The 21,439-nt window shown below is 37.7% G+C and overlaps 2 protein-coding genes across 5 annotated transcripts in view; both read right to left on the reverse strand.

Moving 5' to 3' along the window:
- Positions 1-21,439, reverse strand: part of Dpr1 (defective proboscis extension response 1) — a 335,719-nt gene that overhangs the window by 40,706 nt on the left and 273,574 nt on the right. For all 4 annotated transcript variants that reach the window (XM_071726741.1, XM_071726740.1, XM_071726739.1 and 1 more), the window contains one exon: positions 18,519-18,616. In XM_071726741.1, the coding sequence (XP_071582842.1) occupies positions 18,519-18,616 (98 nt within the window). The remainder of the gene's footprint in view (positions 1-18,518; positions 18,617-21,439) is intronic.
- On the reverse strand, positions 6,807-10,070 carry LOC139787492 (uncharacterized). The gene is made up of 4 exons (XM_071726588.1): positions 10,012-10,070; positions 9,650-9,791; positions 8,499-8,572; positions 6,807-8,035 (listed from the first exon to the last, which is right to left on the reverse strand). Coding segments are annotated over exons 3-4 (1,104 nt in total). The 5' UTR covers positions 8,500-8,572; positions 9,650-9,791; positions 10,012-10,070; the 3' UTR covers positions 6,807-6,932.

Consider the following 21,439-nt stretch of genomic DNA (forward strand, 5'->3'; position numbering starts at 1 on the left):
CATTCTTTGGAATTGCAACGTCACGCGATATAATTTAACGCGCTTACCGCGCGATCTCGACCGACAATGCGTCTCCCGAGTCAGAAAATTTCGCATTCCCTTCGGTTCGATTAATGGAAGCTGCGAGATCGTCTTTTCGGTAGAAAAAGTTTCCGCGTCGGGTTCAGCTTCAGCAGGATCATCGGAGAAATTAGCGGAGATTGAAGTTTTCGAATTAAGTGGGGATCTTCTCCGCCGCGCCGCGCCCGTTCACCATAACCACCGTTCGCAATTTTTCGCTAAATTTGTCTCGACTATTTCGGCTAGTCACCGAATTCTTTCTCCCTATCCGCCGAAATTTCTAACACAAATCTCGAAATTACTTTCTTGGCACGAATCAACGCCTTTTGTTAGGCAAACGGTCTTTCTATTCGAGCTCGACTGAACGAGCGAGCTCACAAGTACAATGACAGTAATAAAATTATAACCCTCTGAGATGCGCTCTTGGGACTTCAGATAACCCTATATATATACTCCGCGTAACTTTCTTGTTGCTTAGAGAAAATGTCATACCGTACATCAGATTGTGCAAAGAACAAAGAGATTCACTTATTATTCTAAATTACATCACGTGCAATTTTTAGATAAAAAAAGCTTTATATAATTCTCTGAGATGTATTTTAGGACTTAAATTAACTCTATACAGTTCGCGTAATTTTTTTGCTGCTTAAAAGATATTATACGTCAGATTGTTGTATAAGTAACAGACAGATTTACTTATTATCTTAAATTACATCGTGTACTATTTTGAGATAAGAAAGCTTTTTAATTTAATTTTCAAATAGAGGGAAAATAGGACGCGTCGCGTCGGTGGAGCTAGATTTCTCGATATCGCAAAAATTAATGTCACAACGAGAGCGTCGAATTTTTGGAGCAATCCACTGTCCGCGTAAAGGGGCCAGTTTCGATCGGTAACTTTGTAAAGGTAATCTACTGGGTTTTAGTGCCGTGTAATAAAATCGTCGCGGATCGTTCCGTTTCTCGTGCGCAACGGCGCAATTTCGCGCGTCGAATGAATCCCTCGGAGGAGAGAGATACTGCGGCGGCGAGCTCTCCGGTTCGGTAATGCAGCTCGCGTTGCGTCGCAATCGAACGTAAAGCCCGTCCGAAGTACGGTCGTCCCGTACATAGCGATTGCGAAACTATCGAACGTCGAATATGTTTGCAAGCGATTACGTGCGAGCTTTTTTCCTTTTTTTTTTTTCGGATCGCATTCGGACGCAGCCGTATATAGCACGCGTGAGCGACACGGATGACAGAGTTAAAAAAAAAAAAATCTGTGAGATTGTCTTCAAACTGGACATTTATGGGTTTTATTCAACTGACGTTACAAATACGTATTTCGCGGCTAAACTGATGTACACCACATTCTTTGTCGCATCGCGGATCTGATTCAATTCAATTTGATCTTATTTGATTCGTAATAATATTCGATATCGTATTACAATATTACGTCATAGAAATATCAGAGAAGATATTTCTATGACATAATATTCTTTTCAATAATCGGATAATCCAGGAATAAGTTCATCACAAGTCGTTAATACTTCGCTCAATGTATTCTTAATTGAGATACTGGCAAGTATCTCTGATATAGATAAAAATGTATACATTCACCCAATATTCATACTTATTTTATAATAAATTGTTTGTACTTGTTTTATATTATTTTTGTAATAAAATATGTAAGTAAAAATGCATTGCGTAATGAGATTTTCCTCATTTGTTAACAGTACATGATCCAGTTTACAGCTAGAATAAATAAAAAGCAATTATGATAACGCAACATTTGCGAGTCCTCTCGAGACAAATGTCTCGTGTGCAGTGTGTGTATATATGTGTATATGTGCGTCTTTGAGAAGCGAGCGTCGAGAGACCCGGTGCGAAAGAGTCGTTACGGAATAGTTAGCGAGTCGTTAATAAGCCTTGTGCTGTGTAGGTACCGTGAATATATATAAATAAATAAGTTCGCACACAAGTTCGGTCAACTATTTTATTCCTTTGTCCGATTTTATTCCATCTTATTGTTAATTAACTAGTATTTAAATAGAGACACATACTGATTATAATCTGGCGCACAAATAATAATGTTATCGTAACTAAAAATTACTTTAATATAAAATTTAAATAAATAATAGTTAGTTATATTGCACTTTAAATATGCTCAAGAATAAGTATACTAAGAATGACGATTCAATTATAACAAACGTAATATCTGAGATAACGTGACATTGGTTCATCTCAATGTAAAATTAGCGCCGTACAAAGAATTAAATAGTATCAACGAATCTAGGTTAAATTCTTTTCTCGCGTAAAAAGGAAGCTGAACTGACGGAAGCTAAGTTGATACCAGAGAATATTCCATGCCGCAATCTAGTCGCATTACACGTTGGAAGTATAATTAATTTTGCGTGAGAATTATTTTACGAGATCTCTGAAAAATGTTATTATGCCAGCCTGGGCTGTGGTAGCTTCTTGGAGATCGCACGAAAACATCTCGCTCCAAGCGGAGTATGTAGAGCACGATGTGCCCGGTGGTGACGTTATACTTTATAACGCGGATAAGACTTTAATTAAACGAAAGGTAATTTGCTTAAGTGAGTGCTGTGCTTTTCAAGGCGCGGCACATACATCCCGGGACAAATACTGTCGCGCGGTTTTTCTTTGCATCCTTACGATAGCGCGAGCAAAACTCGACGCCCGGTAATAAAATGAAAATTTTATTCCATTTACACGCTCCTCTTCACCTCTCGCGCCGCGTTTTCCTTACTACTATTATTCCATTTCTGCGTAAGAATATTCATGAAGGTCTTCACTTCGCGGCTTCGCGTTCGATTTCCCGCGATTAAAGGATAATGTTTAACGCACTAGAACGCTTAACTGATTCATTCCAGTAAAGAAATATCTTCTAATTGTTATACATTACTTATACATTTTCCCCTACAAGTAAAACCCTACCAACTTTTAAAATATCGCCGATTTTACTGTGTTATACGTATATATATATATGTATATATGTATATATGTATATATATATATATACATATGTATATATATATATATATGTATATTAAGTTGGTTAAAATTAATTTAAATTGCATCTTTGGTTGTAAGAGCCGCCTGATAAAAAAAAATGCGAAAAAGTACGAGGTAATATCTTTATTGAATTTAAAAAATTCGGTCTTCCTCCATTATTACCGTAAATCTTTCCCGTTACCGCTGCTGAAATATCCGACTTTCCGCCAGCCCCGTCAGCAACGGCCCGGGAGAAAGTAAGCAATATTTTGCATGTAACGGCAGGGGGCGGAGGAAAGTAAGCAATATATCCCGCATGAATATATTTTGTTGACTGACCGCAACGATACGTCAGGCTGGAGTTTCAACCGATGCGAAAGCCTCGAGGCGCTTCTGATATCGGAAGTATTTCGAGTACTTGGAGGATATTGGATACCCAAAAGGTAGGATGTATACAACGCCTCGAATTACAAGTAGCTGCGGGATTTCGAGACGCATCCCGATGCTTTCCGTATGCATTACTTGCATTGAAATACCACGGAAAATGTGTGTCCATCGTATATGCGCGTTTCACCTTTAAATTCGCTCACCTTTATCGCGTAATTGATCCGCGTAAAATTACGCGATAATTAAGCAGTTCATTAACGGGTGGAATACGGTCATAAAATTGCACGCTAGATTTTACGCATCGGTGAAAAATATCAGACATCGTATTGAGATAAGTTGGCTATCACTTACATTTAGCGGAAAATTAAAAATGGATTGTTTATACATAATAGTTAATATACATGCTTGATATTCTTTCTCGCACAAGTTCTCTCCATTTTTAATACATAATTTTAATACTTCTCTGCTCCTGCGACAATCTTGTGAAAAAAACAGAGAAGTGAGAAATTCCCTCCCATATTTATCGTAAGTCAAACGAGGTGAGAATTGTTGAAAGAGATAACTCGAGCGTAACGCCCTTGCAATACTTAGAGGGTTAAACGTTGCTTGTGACAATCGAGACGCGCGGTGCATCGGCGAGATGCAATATGCGGAATCAGCAGGAAGGCCAGGAAGTGCTTGGCGAAGTGCCTCGTGGATATGAGTGAGGGAGACAGAGAGAGAGAGAGAGAGAGAGAATTAGAAATGTTGTCATGTCCGGGGGTGAAAGTCGATGTCGGTGACGATGACGACGGCTGTGGTGACAATTGAGATGCTGCGGTAGCAGCTACAATTCAATCCGTCGTCGGATTGTACATATATTTCACTGATCGGATATGTCGATTTAAAAATAAGAAGAAAAACGCTTCTTCTGTTCTGTCAAAAATCAATATTCGACTCTGCAACGAAGATACGCGTGACGGTTGGAAGAAAATACATTTGCAAGTTATATCCAGAGCAACTTTTCTTCAAAATCGAATGTGCAATGCATGCACGAGCGTTTCGACGTGTCATTGTCGTTGACCCGACCTTTCCGACGATTCAAAGAGAATGTCGTCGAGGTTGGACTCTTGCACACGGGGAAATGTTCGAACGACACTATCCGTTTTAGGCGCCATTGAAAAACTTTGTAGTCACGGCGGGTCCTTCTCCGCGACGCATAACGGCATAACGCGGAAGAGCGCGACGACACACGCGGGACAAAGGCAACGACAGTTGGATAAAATCGGAACACGGTAAACTGGATCGACGACTACGTCATTTGGCTGTCTCCATAGATACGCTTTGCGAGATACGTCCTTTAAAAGAAAGCGATGGAAAAAGAAGCGGAAGTTCGAATATAAAGGATACTACGCTCCGCGCTGTTCGACTTTTATATATCCATTTTCATTCCATTACGCGCGCGGACTGTCTCTTACTTACGATATTAGCAATTTCATCCGGAAATTCGTTAATGCTTCACTCGCCGTTTCGTTGCGGTCGATATACCTAACACACGCTGGCGTTATTCCGCGATTATCCTGCGCGATCTCGCGCACGCCTCCGCGGTTAATCCCTCCGCGGAGTAACGCGAGCAACGCCGCCGCGCTTTTTATATCCCGCAGTAAGCCGACTCGTCTACGCGGTATACGATTAATCTGCTTTAAAGTAGAAAGATAAATCAAGAAGGCGAGATAAATGGGTGTCGCTAGCCGAGGGAAGTAATAAAAATTACGCGCGCGGGAGAGGCGGCCCAGTGTGGAGGAAAGAAGATGCGGATTCGCGCGGCGATTCCGGCCAACTCTCGATTAAAACTTTTTCCGCCGGAGAACAACGCCGAATAAATACCGCTCCTGCCTCGTATATCTACCCCGGCGGGATAGTCGTGCGGCGGGATGTATGCGGTCGCTACAGTTTGAAATAATTAAAATAATTCGCTTTTCCGTAGAAGCTGATTTTTCTCTCCGTCTCAATTGTCTCGCTGCCGCTGCAAGCGCGACTTCCTGTCCCTCTCCTTTCCCGTTGTTCACTCATTAAACGCGTCATTATAATAATAGCTGCAATTTCCGTTCATAATGGCTGAAAATCTCGTGTCCCTTGGAAATAGAAATTTCATGGATTGGCATACGGGCTGTCAGAATGAAGCTATCGGACCTTGAATGAGTTCGCGTAGATTGAAAACGGGTAGGGGAAGGGTTATAATACTATTAAATGGAGTGGGAAATAATTACTGCGCTTAAGGCACTGCTATTACCTCGTTGCGTCGCATAATAACTGCACTTTCAATTTCGAAAATTAATTTCCTGGTTGGAACATATTCCCCTGTTTCGATTTTTAAACAGGGAAGGGGTTTCTGAAATGCTTTCTAAAGAGCTTCCTAAAATGGAAGGGTGAGAGAAGAATAATACACTGTGACAGACATAAAATGGGAAAATAATAATCATAATAATAATTATTAGACTCTTTGTCTAGACGCGTGGATGCACCAATACAGATTTCCGTAAATTAACTTTCGATTGATATATTTTTGTGTCACGTATGTCGAAAAATAAATATAAAATTATTAGAACATGGATATAACGAGAAAAGATGATAAACATCTCATATGTGTTATAATTGTGTTCGCTTTCGAGAGCCGCAGCCACGCTTACAGCAGCGCACGTTTATTACGCGATCTAATTATTGTAGCTTGTTTGCGATCTCGTTAACAAAGATGGGCAAATGTTAAACAGCCGGGGAAAGAAAAGTGGAAAAGTAATATTTGCCGGAAGATCACTATGAATCATCAAGCAACCGCTTTCTCACGTAACGCAAAATCCCATTAGCCGTGTGTGGTCTGATCCCCGTGCGTTCTGTGGTGTTAACTCTCGCATTTACATATGCGGTGCAGGAAGCGTGGCGAACGAAAGACGTCCAGCGAAACGGACGTGCAGTAAATTACGACGAAACCTAAAGCAAGGAGGTCGGGTGATAAATTAATTAGCCGAAAGAAATCAGCGAACGTACTCTCGTACCCGACTTGTTTGACGAATCGCTCATTTAACTGAGATTTTGAAAAAGTTATTAAGAAAATATCTTTTTTTTTAATATCCCGATCAAACGTGAGTGTCTATTCGCAGACGCGAGATTGCAGGGTATTGCTGTGAAATTTTTTATATCATATCTTCATGGCATTTCAAATTTCCTGAAAATCTTATTTATATGTAAAAGATCATGCTTGGAAACAGTGTAAAAGATAATATTTTTACTAGATTTGGAGACATAATATCTCTTTCGCGAAAATCATTCTATCATCACTTATTACTTTTCATCGAACTTATGCAAAAATAAATAATCGCTCTGGCTGATACATTTTCTGTTATTTTTATTATTCATACTTATGAGATTGTCTTATAAATTTCAAGCAACTGATATATCTCGCAATTAGTTGATATTTTATCGCACAATAAACGTTAATAAGTTTCTGCATTTATTTAATCTTTTGGCCCTACAATAGTAAGCATCTCGTTGTCATCATTTTCTTCTCGACGCTGACAGAAGAGACACGGCTCAATATTAAGGAAACGGAGATTGGCGGTAGTTACCTCATCAAGCATATCGGATTTCAGCGTTTTCTTTACTTCAGCATCTATGATATGTTTGGCGGTACGAGTCTGCAAATCCATTAAAATATCCCTTACGCTATCAGGGATTGTCTTTTTGTTGGCAACTTCGGTCGCAACAACCGCATAGAAAAGGTCTGGGTATTTCCTACAATTGAGGCGATCTGTTCCTTCGAGCCTGTAAATTTTCAAATATGGGAAACGATCTCCATATCTTGTACGTAACTCGTCCATAGCTCTTCTGAGATCCGCAGCTTGTTGTGCGATATCCGGGAGAAAGATGGCTTTATTTACATTTATATTTTGTAAAGACACGAAGGCATCCATCTTTAGTATCATCGCCATGCCGAAATATTGAAACTCTATTTTTACTTTAGCCATCGCAGTTTTCACAAGTATAGGAGATCCTTCCGGAAGGTCCAGGGCGGCAACAAGGAGGCTTCTGCAGAGTGCAGGTCTCGATTTAATCCAAACCTGCCAAATCTCTAACGTTTTAATAAAGGCCATGTATCGGTCCTGCAAAACAACACCCGATGTAAAGATGTTTTCTATTTCGGTTGTGTTACAAACATCTTGCCATCTATTGATGAGATATTCATGATTTGAATTGAAGTAGGATCGGACCATCCTTTTGATAGTCATCAGTCCTGCCATGCCAAGAAATACCAAAATCTGATCACAGTAGATTGTATTAAATTCCTTTGCTACTGCTTTTGCTAGCTCAGGTGTCATGTGCAGCTGGCGCACGGGCACCTTCGTTGGTCGTGTTCCTAGTGTCCAACAAATGGCCGTCATTATCATCTCTTCAGAGGTAATTTTAGGGAGAACAGAGTAGTTAACAGAACAGAGAACAGAACAGAATGTAACGTGCGGAGGTTCGATGTATGAGACTGTCTCTGTTGTGGGCAAGCGGATCTCGCGCTGAATCGGCGCATACTTCATAGTGATGTTGGAAGATTCCGGATGATCGGACACTTAAAAAAATGTAAAGACACGAAAAGTATAGAGATCTCCCCAATTAAACTATTAATCGATAAGGATTAATTGTTCGGTTTTGAGAATCGTAATAAACAATGCGTTAATATAATGAATTTCATTTTAGCTTCATATGAGAATGCGAGTGCACAATAAGCTATTACGCTTAATCTAGGATTAAATATTAATACTGGTCTCCTTTAGCTCACATTTTAAAGTAATATACATCTATTTATTAGTTTCACAGATCCATTACTCTTTAAATTAAAATAAAAAAATTTGACTCATATCCGGAGTTCAAATATAAATTACATTGACATATTACATAAACATATTCAAATTGTAATACGCGTGCATAATTAAACATAATGAATATTTCAATAAATAATATTGCGTGTATAAAATAATTATTAGCCATTATTTAATTCGCGTACGTGATAAATAAAATAATAAATAAATTACTTATTTCGTGATTGTCTCTGTGGTTGCGTCGTCCGATTCTTCTAATATTTCCTCCTTCTCCTTTTCCCAGGCTCCTTTGTTGTAGCAAACAGTATTTGCAAAATAAATTTTTCTTTTAATTACGATTGCACGCGCATTAATCATCGGAATATGACAATTGCACCTTGAACGACTTTCGATGTTAACAGCACGCGATTATTTATCATTAGTAAATAGAGATATATTGATATCTCGTACCGCTTTCGGTCATTTAAACCAATTAAATCGACAATTCGGATGTATTATTCCTAGTGAACTATACATATACTAAATAAACAGAGAGAGAGACAGAGTCGCAAAGCAACCATTCTGTCTTTTTCTTCTCGTGGCCCGGGTGCTAGCATGGGAGTTTACATTCCAGTATAGTATATAGTTCACTGATTATTTATTCATATATTTTTCAATTCAAAAACAGCGGACAAATGAATAAATTGAGTAAAATATCTGTTTCAAGATGCAATGTATGGCTCGTCTACAATAGCCATAAGAGTAAGCAGTAAGACGTAAGCAGTAAGTTATTAACTAATAGGATTTTTACAATTCAAGAATAATATGTCGACTGTGGTTGGTCAATATAGCTTACTGCTTATGTCTTACTGCATACTCCTACTGCTATTGGCCTAGTTTACACCGTGCGACCTGACCTATGCCCTGACCTAAAATAGGCTTCTAAACAAAACGTTTACACCATGTAGACCTATGATACTTTTGGTCGAATATAGATAAAAATCCAGTATCCAGTATTTATTGGTACACTCTCTGCACTTTAGGCGATCTTTAGGTCACCTGCGTTTACACGCGTTACGTCCTACTTTAGGTCTACGCCTAATTTATGTCAGGGCACGCGAAAAAGAGACCTGACCCAAGCGAGGTCGCAACTGTTTACATCGTCGCGACCTATCGTGTTTGGGTTGAATATAAGGTATAGGTCGCGGCCTAAACGCACGGTGTAAACTAGGCCATTGTAGACGACGCTTTAAAGTCGTAACCTCGATGTGTTCACGATGAGGTTATCTCGATAATCGCGGAAATTAGTTAATCGCGCAGGTTAATAATAGCATTTGAAATCGTACGATACTTGTCGCGATTGCGTTTCGAGAAATAATACTCACAGAGCTACCTGCCCGCTCGAGTCACAGTCTCAGTGAGCGAGTGATAGGGCGTCGACGTCGACCGAGTGCGCGCAACAGTACGCAGAAAAAACAAATATGCAACGGCCGCGGTCGTGTGATGTAGCACCGATTTCTTGATTCACTACAAAACATACAGTTCAACATACAGTAAAATAAATGTGGAACACTCCTAAAAATTGATTGCGATAACTCGGCTATCTGCACATTGAAATCAAATTTGCTTTAATCGTGAAAGTATCTATGTACATTAATTTATTATTATTATTACTGTAACAAAAAAATACACTTTCGCAGGAATAATTGTAATATACCTAATTTATTTTAGTCAAGGGGTATGATACCTTTTCCGGAAATCCTCTGTCATCAACTGACTGCGGTCTGTGACGTGACTCGCACTACTAGCGCGCAGTCCGCAGTCGGGCTTCGCAGAAATCGCAGACGCTTCGCTCTCTCGAAGACATAACACGATCGAACAAAAGACCGGCGTATCTTCTCTTCAAGCCCCGGACACACGAATCGACGGAAGACGTAAGGCTGGGGCTACACTATGCGCGTTTTCGCGAATCGGATTCGCGAATCGTGCATTTGTATTATACCATGTGTGCTTAGCACGAATGGCATACAAATGCACGATTCGCGAATCCGATTCGCGATAACGCGCATAGTGTAGCCCAAGCATAAGACGTATATCGTAAGGAAATCCACCAATCAGAGTCGACTATTCCCCTAGGGGAATCGACTCTGATTGGTGGATTTCCTTACGATTTACGTCTTACGTCTTCCGTCGATTCGTGTGTGAAGGCCTTCACTCTTGCAACCGCCGATTAACCGCCGCTCGCGATATACATGTCTATCGGTTTCCCACCCACACACATACCACACACGTACATGCACGCATACATTCAGCTCCTACATTACTTTCTGCAAAATTTTTGCGTTTCGAAAGGAATCAAATTATGCAATTTTAATAAATCAAGACCGTCGCGGTAGAAATAAGAACTCTCTCCCAATCATCTGTGCTCTCTCCAACCAATGGAGAATAAGCGAGAAATGTTGAGAATTGACACGTTGAGAATTCTTGCGTAGTATTTCCAAATAAAAAGATGTTTGCTTAAAATAACACTTATACAGATCACTTCAGCACACTTCGAAAATACTTCGAGTTCTTCAGATTAGCAAGGAATGTACTACGTTCAAGGAGTCTTTACCACTCTTTCCGAGTTGGCAGATCGCGTGTGTCCCCCCCCCCCATGTGTCCCCCCATGATTGGGATCGTACAGGCTTCGTATTACGTTCGTTTTACGGTTATTTAATAATTGTCAAGGGGAAGGGATACCAGCCGAAGTATTTTTGAAGTGTCCTGAAGTGATCTCAAGTGTTATTTTGTGCAAATATCTTTTTATTTGGAAGTACCACGCTAGAATTTTCAACGTGTCGTTTTCTCGCTTCTGACGTCACGATTCAACATGGCCGCGGCAGGTACCCAGGAGCCTTAAGAAATGTAATATCCTTTTAGTCGATTGTACGATAATTATCGATATTACAATCGACGGCAGTGCCATTAATTGTATTATTTTGCACGAAAAATAATTGCACGCGTCTTGAGACAATTTTTAAATTTATTAATTTAAAGATTTCAAAATGAATATCTTTTGAATAAAATTTTGTACAGAAAAAGTATTTTTGTCATATTTCATTATTATTGTCATTTCGATAATTTTACTAATCTCAATTATTTCGAAATTTTGCACGCAGAAATCACGAGAGGTCGTCGTGAGAATACGCTTATTGCATTAATATAGCCTAGTCGACCGCGTCATGTGCGAAGAGCTGGAAACGATTGTGCCAATGACTTCATACAATAGTATTAATACCGTATGAACACCGCGGTTTCACACATATCGCAACTATCTGGCGTCACCGCACAACTTTGACAATCGTTTGTGGCTTGGACTTCAGTTTATCGAGTATATAATGCACGACAGATTGTAGTACTGTCGCTCGAACATTACGGTAGATCCAAATGCGGATCCGCAACGCGTCAGCACTGATACGCAATAAAGCTGATTCGCTAAACCGCGCGTTAACAGGCATCGCGTACACGAAATTGTCGCAGTTAATCTCCTAAATGAAAACGCCTTAAGCAATTCTTCTTGTTAATAAAAATGTAAGAGGATATTATGCAATAGCTTTCTTCTATATATACTTTTTCATTACCAGTATACAATTATATTCAATTCTATGAAAAGGAATCACACAGCAGACACTAAAATTATAATATCATGATTTTAAATTGAGATTCTGCTTCCGGAGCTTAAAATTCGTGAGAGAAAAAAATATCAGTGATTCGAGTTATCTTGCATAGAACCCGTATTCTTTTCTGTGATCGTAATTGTTATGTGAAAAATTTCTCTTCGATTAGATTCAAATTTCATTTCCCTGCATTTCGAAGAAATTCGCGAACAGATCTGAATTGAACGATTGAATTTATCTGTTCGGTAATGTAAAAATTAAAGTTCCAATTACAAAAGGCATTACTATTCAAGATGCGGTTGTGCTCGATGGGATTGGCGATACGGGATCTGTAGTGGCATTTGTTATACGAACTACGAAGCGCAGGCGAATTGTGGAAAACCTATTATGGTTTCGACCCGATGTTGTACATACATACTTGGTGGTTGTGAATCAAGAGTTCTCAAACAGCAGGAGCAAGAGCAATAGTGCTTACAATTAGCGGAGTCATTTGCCTATTATGTGATTTTAATAGACTATAATGCTTCCTCATCCTCTCTCGCGCGCTACATAAATTATTCCAACTGGAATATCTGTAGAAAGAAATAAGGCGCTTTCTTCTTAGCTCAAGGTATACAAATTACGTAACGTTTTACGTTACACAACGTTACACGTTGTGATAAAAATATATCAATCTATTCTTATAAAAGTCTCGCATTTCTATCACAGCTCGTGCTCGCTTTATTTCCTTCCATAATTTGCTTTTAAATTTATCAGATATTCAATCTATTAAATAAATAAATTCTCCAATAACGTTATTCAATCGGTAACATTTCCGTCTTGTGAAATATTTTCAATTAATGCCAATTAGCCGGCTATTATTTCGCCGGGTTAAAAACAATCAATCGTACACGACACTCATAATGCAATCGCAATAAGTTCATCGACCGGAGAGCACAGCCGAGAGAGGTACCGAGAGCGCGCGAGTCCATATAATCCGGATTAATCCAAATTTACGGGAGTTAATGCGGGGGTTACGGTTTACCCGACGTCGCGCCCGAAATTCAGTTTAATTATATCATGTATTCTGTAAGAAATTACGCGTGTGTTATAATCGTTTTATTAAAGGCTCGAGATATTGCGCAATAGCATTATCCCGGTGAGCTCTTTCATTTATTCGCTGTTTATCACGAATAATGCCATGAATAAATACGTAAATGTGAATCACTTTGTTACCAATGAGCGCAGGAACTCGAGTTATTCATAAACGCATAAGTAATTTCTTTAGAGACATGCAGTACAATCAGATCGAGTTTTCGCTCTGGTTAACGACCTACCGTTATATATTTCTTGTAATATGATAATGACTTTTTTTAACGACCCAGCGTCGCGTCGCATTGTTTCTGCAAATTATTAGCAAGACTCAGCTACATCGACGAGAGCAAAAATCGGACCGATAATGCATCAATCCTTCATCCTGGCGCGAATCAAATTTATTTGCATTTCCTATCTACGCGCGTATCGTAAAAATTCTTTTTGGCGCAGCCGAGATGATCGATATTGAAATCATACGAAACGGAACGAGCGATGCATTAAATAGCCGTTCGACGGTTTGGCGTGCAACCGGTGCAACGTTCAAACGGACCTATCGATGGATCAATAGCGATCTTCGATCGACGATCGTGTTTGCAGGAAACTTTTTTGCGCGAACAGGTACAAGCGTAAATCTGTCGACTCGCTGATCTGTCGACATCGAGTAATGAAAGAATTTTGTAAAAACGTGATCCGTTTTAATCGGTTTTGCGTAAAGTAATTAACTTTCACGCGATGATAAAAATTATCAACTGCATCAAAAGTTGATCGAAACGTTGATGCAATTCCATTGGGGATGGATATCGTCGTTATTTATCATGTGCGTCAAAAAATTCAATTACGTGTGCATAAAACAAAGCAGTTTAATATAATGATCAACAACAAAACAATAATGATCGAATTGCAATTTAAAAAATTTATGTATCACATTTCCTTGAAACTATAGGAAATGAAAAATTTACGTGATAGAAAAGTGGATTCTCTATCGTTAGAGAAAAAAGTCTGTTGAATTCTAATTTATTTATATTTATATTTTTAACAATTACCTATTACCTCTAATGAATATGCACACTACATGCAGTGACAAAAAATAGAATTTAAACGCGACGGCAATGACTGCAACATCGTTTCTATCGAAAATCGATCATGTTCGATGGAGGAAAAATCGTCGCTGCGATAATAACAACCGCGCGCGATTTCCCTATCATCCTACACGTCTGCCGCATCTAATTACTTGACATGTGCGCGAACTGTCAGCGAACTGTTTGCATTCAGAGCGCACCTTATAACCGTTCGAACAAATTCGCGAATTATTCAGCGCGGCACAGGTTCTCTCTCCCTCCTCAATTTCCATGTAATTGACATTTCATGCTGATTCCCTTGAGCAGCAGTTGGGGGCTTTTACGCAAAAATCATTAAACGCGCATTACATGGGTTCGGCGCAAATCTGCGCGATGTAATGAATAACGGAGGGAGGAAAGCAATTTTCGATACCGATGCAAAATGATATAAAACTTACGTTTATGTTTTACCAAATTCCAATCGCAAACATTCTAAATAACGAATCGAATGGATATCTTATCTGTGATGGTTTTTAACTGCAAATTGAAGATTTTCACTAGCATTTGAAATAACGTTTGAATAAGTTAGATTTTGCGATAAGTGTGAAGTGAACTGAAACATAGATAACCATGTTACATGTTACAAAGACGAATACCATTTTTTTTGTACATCTATAGATTTTTAGATTTATTCGAAATCGGAGATGGATTGCGTGTAAGCCAATTTTTTTCAATATAACTTTGATCAAACTAATATACGCAAAGTAATGTAAAACGTATCAAAATGATAAAAGAATAAACATTATTTTAATTAATTGCAGTTATAAGCCCTTTTAAATGCATGTAAGTTCCACTTGCAGCTACGATAAAAAGAAGCGAATATAATTTTATTATGATTTTAGTACGAATCGATTGACGAGGTCGAACGCCATCATGATCGCATAAAACATTCGATGTGCGATATAAGTCGTGCAATAAAAATTTTCATGCGATTGACGACGTACCTAAATATGAGAGCATTAATACGAGTGCACATAATTTCCACCCAACTACAGACAAGTCAAACGTAAAAACGGACCAACTTCTTTTTATAAATAGTCGGATTCTGATCGAATGCGCACGTGCATCTAAGAACGCTGTGCAGAATTTCTGGAAAATTGCTTGTACGCTATATCATATACGGTATATATAAACCAGCGATTCAATCAGAAGCTCGTAAAAATATGCCAGTGTACACACAGAAAAATATCATTCTACGGCCAGGGAAAGCAATTACTTATTTTATTTTATTTTATTTTAAGTAATATAGTTTCCTTCAACAAAGAATATTTTCTTAATAATAGTTTTAAGATATACTTGGCACAAGTATATCTTAGAAAAGCTTATAATTTTGTGCTGAAAACAAGAATTTTTATTCTTCTTTCAAGAATATTATATATTTAAATATATGTTTTTCTTCCGTAGACTCTATTCTATATGTAGTAAGTAAACCGGAATTCTTGTATTAATTAAATATTCTTGTTTAAAGTACTAGACTTGCTAAGACATGTTTTAAGAATATATGTTTTAAGTAAATGTAACGCTTGTGATGACTTTATGGTAGATTTGCGGATATATAAACTTATCAAATATTTAGACCAAGTAATATTTACTTGCAGGTAGTATGTACTTTTCTGTGTGTATAGCGACACAAAAAATTCCACAAATGTGTCTGTTTTAATTAACCTAATCAAGCAACATAAATACCTTTTTTTTTTACGGAACGAATTTTAAGGTCTCTCTACATTGGCCTCTATAAAAAAATATTGCTTTTCGAGGCAAAACTGGTTGTGAACTGTTGAAGCAGAGAATGGTCATTGTAGTTGAATTACAAGTTGCAAACAGGTTTAACCAAATAGCAGCTACGCTTAGGCAGTAAAACGGTTTATTATTGTATCTCGGGCATCGCGTACAACAAAGACGTCGGCACATTAGTTACGCTTGCATTAATGTAAAACACGCGCATTGCATTGTTTTGGTCAATCCCGAGCGCGCCCGTTGAAATACGCTTGTTGAACGATTCGGTGATACCGTAAATTTCTAATTGCCATGCATAGCCGCGCGAATACATTCGAAACAGAACGTATCAAAAATTCCCGTATAATATCTCTACAATCTCGTTATGTAATTAAATTGCTCCAATTACGTAATCCGTAAAAAAATTCTTAAAAATGGGAAATGTATTCCGCAATGTCATATCTATCTCTCATATGGCCTATCGTTCAATCAGTATTTTAAAAATATATTTTTTAATTGCTCCAATTTCGTAATCAGTAAAAAATTCTTAAAAAGGGGAAATGCATTCCCAAAATGTAGTCCGCAATGTCATATCTATCTCTCATATATATAGCCTATCTCTCGTTTAATCGATATTTTAAAAATATATTTTAAAAATATATTCTACTATATTTCATTTATCTCTCTAATATTTAATCATTATTTGTGCTCTCGTTGTATATTATCATCAATCTCGATATGTTAATCGACAAGATTGCCTTGACGATTGTTATTTAATATCATCCACTTTAAACGCTGGCGAAGCAGTATTTTATGAAGCAGTATTTTAGCGTTCGAAATTTCGCCGGTAAAGGATTTCCGTTCGTCTTCCGATTTACAATAAGAGCCACGAAATAATCACGAGCAGGTAAGGCTTGTTACAGAAAAATATCCGTTACGCATACAGTACGTGCTCCGGGATGCAACTCGGGAACGGTATCCTTCGGGAATTCAGTTGGATGAAAAGGCCACCGCTGAAAAGGTGGGTGGACGCCGAATGGGTCGAACCTCGGCGAGGAATTGAATTACGTTTCGCTAGAGCCGGCATAACAAAAGGAAAATAATGGTCGGTGGTAAAATGGTACATCAAGCGTAGCTGATACCAACGATGCTTTGCCTGTAAATTACAGGCGTATCTTCCCGTTCGTCTATTACGCCTATTTCTATTTACAATACTTCACCTCGATCAGCTCGACAAGAGTTGCCTATTCTAAAAAAAAGTAATTATTTTTCATGAAATCTTTTTTTTACTACTTTTATTCTATATTTCTCTTTCCTCTATATAACAAAACTAGCAAAGCAAAAAACCTTGAAATTGCAGTAGTATGAAAAATATAACGTGCTGTTAAATAAAATACGAAAGTTTTCTTTATTTAATTTGACACTAAAACGCAATGTTTAGCAGCGACTAACCGCGATATTATTTTAAGCTGAAAAAAAAGTTTAATTATATAAATTTAATTATATAAATCCTGTGATAATTATGTTAAGATATACAAATGAATTAATTATAAAAATATGAAAAATCATTGAAAAATAGAGTAACACGATAAAAATATTTTTTTATTTGTAATTTAATTGATTATCACTTTTCCAGCCACGAAACAGTTAACGAGAATCGAGAATGGTTGAGGTTTTCTCACAATCGACTGTAATTCGAGTTCAATCGCCTATGAGGCCACCAGAAAACGCCTTTTAAACGTTCTGCCTTTCATCTTCGCGAGTCTTTCTCCCGCTGGATATTACGCTTTTTTGTAGACCCGGCCAGAAAACACGATGCTGTCGGCGATATCGGGCTATTTTTATACGTCGCCAGACGATCATAAGACGAACGGAAAAACGTTCGCGAAAAACAACAGTTATGTGGATAATAAGCCGATATGTGCTTCGTGTGTACGATTTATGCATAATTCATTAAATCGCCCATTTTTTCAGAGCAAAATGAAATTTTCGGTGATTTTGATAACTGCGCATATTTATAATTAAAAATATGCAATAAAATATACGATAAAATATTTGTTACAATAATTAAGATTCATGTTACATTGCAATCAAATTTGATAGAAAAGTAAACGTTCAATTTTATAAACAATATAAACTCTTTTTAGTCTTCTATTTCGATATTTTTTATTCATAATTTTTTTAGCTTCTATTCAGAACAAAAGTAAAAGTAGAACAGAAATAAAATAAAATAAAATAAAACATACCTTTGTATGTACATGTGTGTGTGTGTGTGTGTGTGTGTGTGTGTGTGTGTGTGTGTGTGTGTGTGTGTGTGTGTGTGTGTGTGTGTGTGTACGGGCGCGAGCCCGTAAAATAGAACACAATCGATTATTGGCATCAAAATTGTATTCGATGTGAGAGGACAACGGGCCACTTGAATTTAATTTACTTAAGAGATCGAGAATTGAGATTTATTTCGAGCTAGATCCGGCTAGAAGTATCGCTTTAATATTTTAATTTCCTGCACGCACGCGTGCGAGAAGATTAAATCGTCAGTAAAAGGATATACCATGCGTGAAAGGGTTAATGCACTGTGATAAACAAAGACGCGGGTGTATCGCAGCAACCCTGGGGATAAGTGATCGACGCATGTACAGGGATTATCTTGTCGCGTGGATCAGTTATGGCATTTCTGACGGACTTACCATTGATCACGTGCACGTTGACACTCGCTCTCTCCGCCACGGTAGGAACGCAACTGTAGTTTCCGGAGTCACTGGGCTTCGCATGCGTGATCCTCAATCTGCCGCACAAAAGGTAATATAGTTTATCGCTACGTCGTACGTGGAACGTGTACATTACAATAATGCATATCTGATTTATGTAACCGTCATTAAATTGGTCACGGTAAATGCAATATAAATGTTAATATTTGAAAATTTCTAGGTAACAATAAGGATCGCGTTGTTTCTACAATACAAGAATGCCGTTTTTTGAAGAAAACAACATTTAGTGTCATAAGAGAAATGCTACTTTTCACATTGTACATAAACAAATTTGCATTCTATTGTATTAGTAATGAATGTTGAGCCTTTAGGTAACTATAAGATAAAGGTTCATTTTTCATTTCGTTTCCTTTCTGCTAAACAGCCTATCTGTAGCGTATCTGTAGCTTAATTAAAAATGTGACTTAAATTAAAATCGGGGAGTATTAATCTTAATCAAAGGAGAAAGAATACAATGAAAGGAGGAGTGACGTGTACGAAGTCAGAAAATTACTACTCGGTCGTTAGGGATGCCATATATGGAAGTAGCTCTTTGAAGCTTACTCTGTGAAGGATTTTCCTTCGTCTCGCGTATATTATAAAAGAAGCCATTTTTCCGAGATATAAAGGTATGAAATTTTTTAGAAAATGACAAGTGTAAAGTAACAAATACAAAGTAATAACTAATTTGTTATTTTACACATGTAAAGTACAAAATATACAATTAACTGCAAATATAAATGTTTTCATATATAAATCCGAAAATGCATTAGTACGCTGTTTTTAATGGAACTGAATGTATTTCCGAAGAGATAATATGCATAATGCCCTAAAACTATCACGCTTTTCTCATATCATAATCTACCTATATCACGAAATAATTTAGTGTTATCATGGATTATTTAAAAGCCTTCATAAAATTTGCAACAGGATCGTTATCGCGCTGTGTATGCATTCTACGTAATCGTTTTGATGTCGCATACGTTAGCAGCGTACAGTTTCGTCAGAGTGGTATAATAAAGTACAGGATCATATAAAATGACTAAAGACACAACTAATAATAAAGTATCGTTAATTTAGTGATAATTATCCACGACATTATTAGCTGCAGCGGGTCCAATTACCCATTCTCCTCTCTGCATAGTATTGTACATATTTTTGCCGAAGATCTCTGATATGCATGACGCAAATTTTATCACGTTTCACTATCTCTAAATGCGTTCTAGAGATATTTCCGTATTATTAATTAAACCGTACAATATACATACAAATATAATGCAAGTATTATGCAATAAATGCATAAAAATTGCGTATTTCACAAGAACACACTCATTATACAAAATATAAGATACCAAACGATAACCGAATTATAGAATTAAGCAAAATAATATTTTAATAATATAATAAAATAATAATATATTATTGTCTTAAAAAGATCATGAAATTTGTAACTGCTTTGCTGAAATTTCTAACTTATAATAAGAAAAGATACTAACTATATATACTTGAAATTGATATAAACTGATAATTATTTGAAATATTTAATAAGCGCTGTAGAATCATTATAATTTCTATCATTTTATCATGTCGCAGGTGTCTGCATAGATATCAATTTTGAATAGCTACACATCGTACATCATAACAGTCGTTCTCTCACTCGGAATTTACATTGCATCCGACCAAGCTTTAATCAACTCATTCAGCGGTAATAATCGAGGAAGATGGAAAGAGCAAGTTTTGGTCTTCATTCTTATTTCCATTTTGTTTGTTAGACGCTCGTTACTGTTACGCAGTAAATAGAATTGATCGGACCGATAGAAATCGGAACGGGTTCGAATTTTCATAGCGTATCGTGTGTCGGAAGGCTTTTGCAAGTGCGATGAGAATTTATTCCTCAAATATGAATATTGAATGGGTCTGAGCGCGTGGAACGCAATACAGAGAGAAAATTGCAGCCGGACTCGATGCGGAGATGCATTAATAAACCTGCACGGTCGCGTTGCGCTAATCCCGAGAGGGATAAACACGTAATTACGCGCGCGAGAGATAAAGTCATGGACACGTAAAAGTTAATCGGCAATCGCCCAATTTAACGGCAAACTAGTTAGAAAAGCGAATATGCTTCCGAATGATTCCATCGCGCGTCAAGAAGAAATTCTCTCCCGCGACTGTTTGTTAATTGAATAGAAAGCTGCTCGACATTTTTATCGTTTCAAGTTCAATAATTATCTTTGTTAAACTTTCAATTTGAACCAAGGAAGAAAGAGTTGCGAAGATTTAATTTAACGCGTCTTTCTCAACGACCACGAGAGAAGATACAGACATAAAAGTTTTAGAAAAGTTTTAATTATGTCATCAATATAGATTATTATAGATTGCCGATTATATAAATATTAATAGTTATCGTCTTTCGTTATAATTATCCTCATTGGCGTACCTCTAATACTCGCGTGCCGTAAATTATCGTTTTTAGATAAGAAGCGATACATAGTTTTGTCGGATACGTATAGAATATACGTGGACACAACAGGGATATCCGTTACACGATATATAACGTTACATGAAGAAGGTTGCGCCGCTTCCAACAGATTATCGATTACTCATTTACTTCCCGCATTTCAGTAGTTAGCTTCATCGCGCAACGTCGTAATGCATCGCACTCGTGGGACCAATAACCGCCGCTTAAGGCCACCGCTACGGTAACGCTGTCCCCTGTATGCGGTTACCACAGTTCCGTGAACTGAATGCGCCCGCGAAATAATTATTGCGATGCCGGTGCGACGACGACGAGCCATAACAGCAGACTTGATGGAGTCCGAGGATAATGAAAACGTATAGCGACGCCGGACTAAGCTCCTCGA

This window comes from Temnothorax nylanderi, unplaced genomic scaffold (assembly GCF_030848795.1).
Source record: "Temnothorax nylanderi isolate EJ_2023f unplaced genomic scaffold, tnyl_v1.0 TNYL_tig0010_pilon, whole genome shotgun sequence".
Classification (NCBI taxonomy): domain Eukaryota; kingdom Metazoa; phylum Arthropoda; class Insecta; order Hymenoptera; family Formicidae; genus Temnothorax; species Temnothorax nylanderi.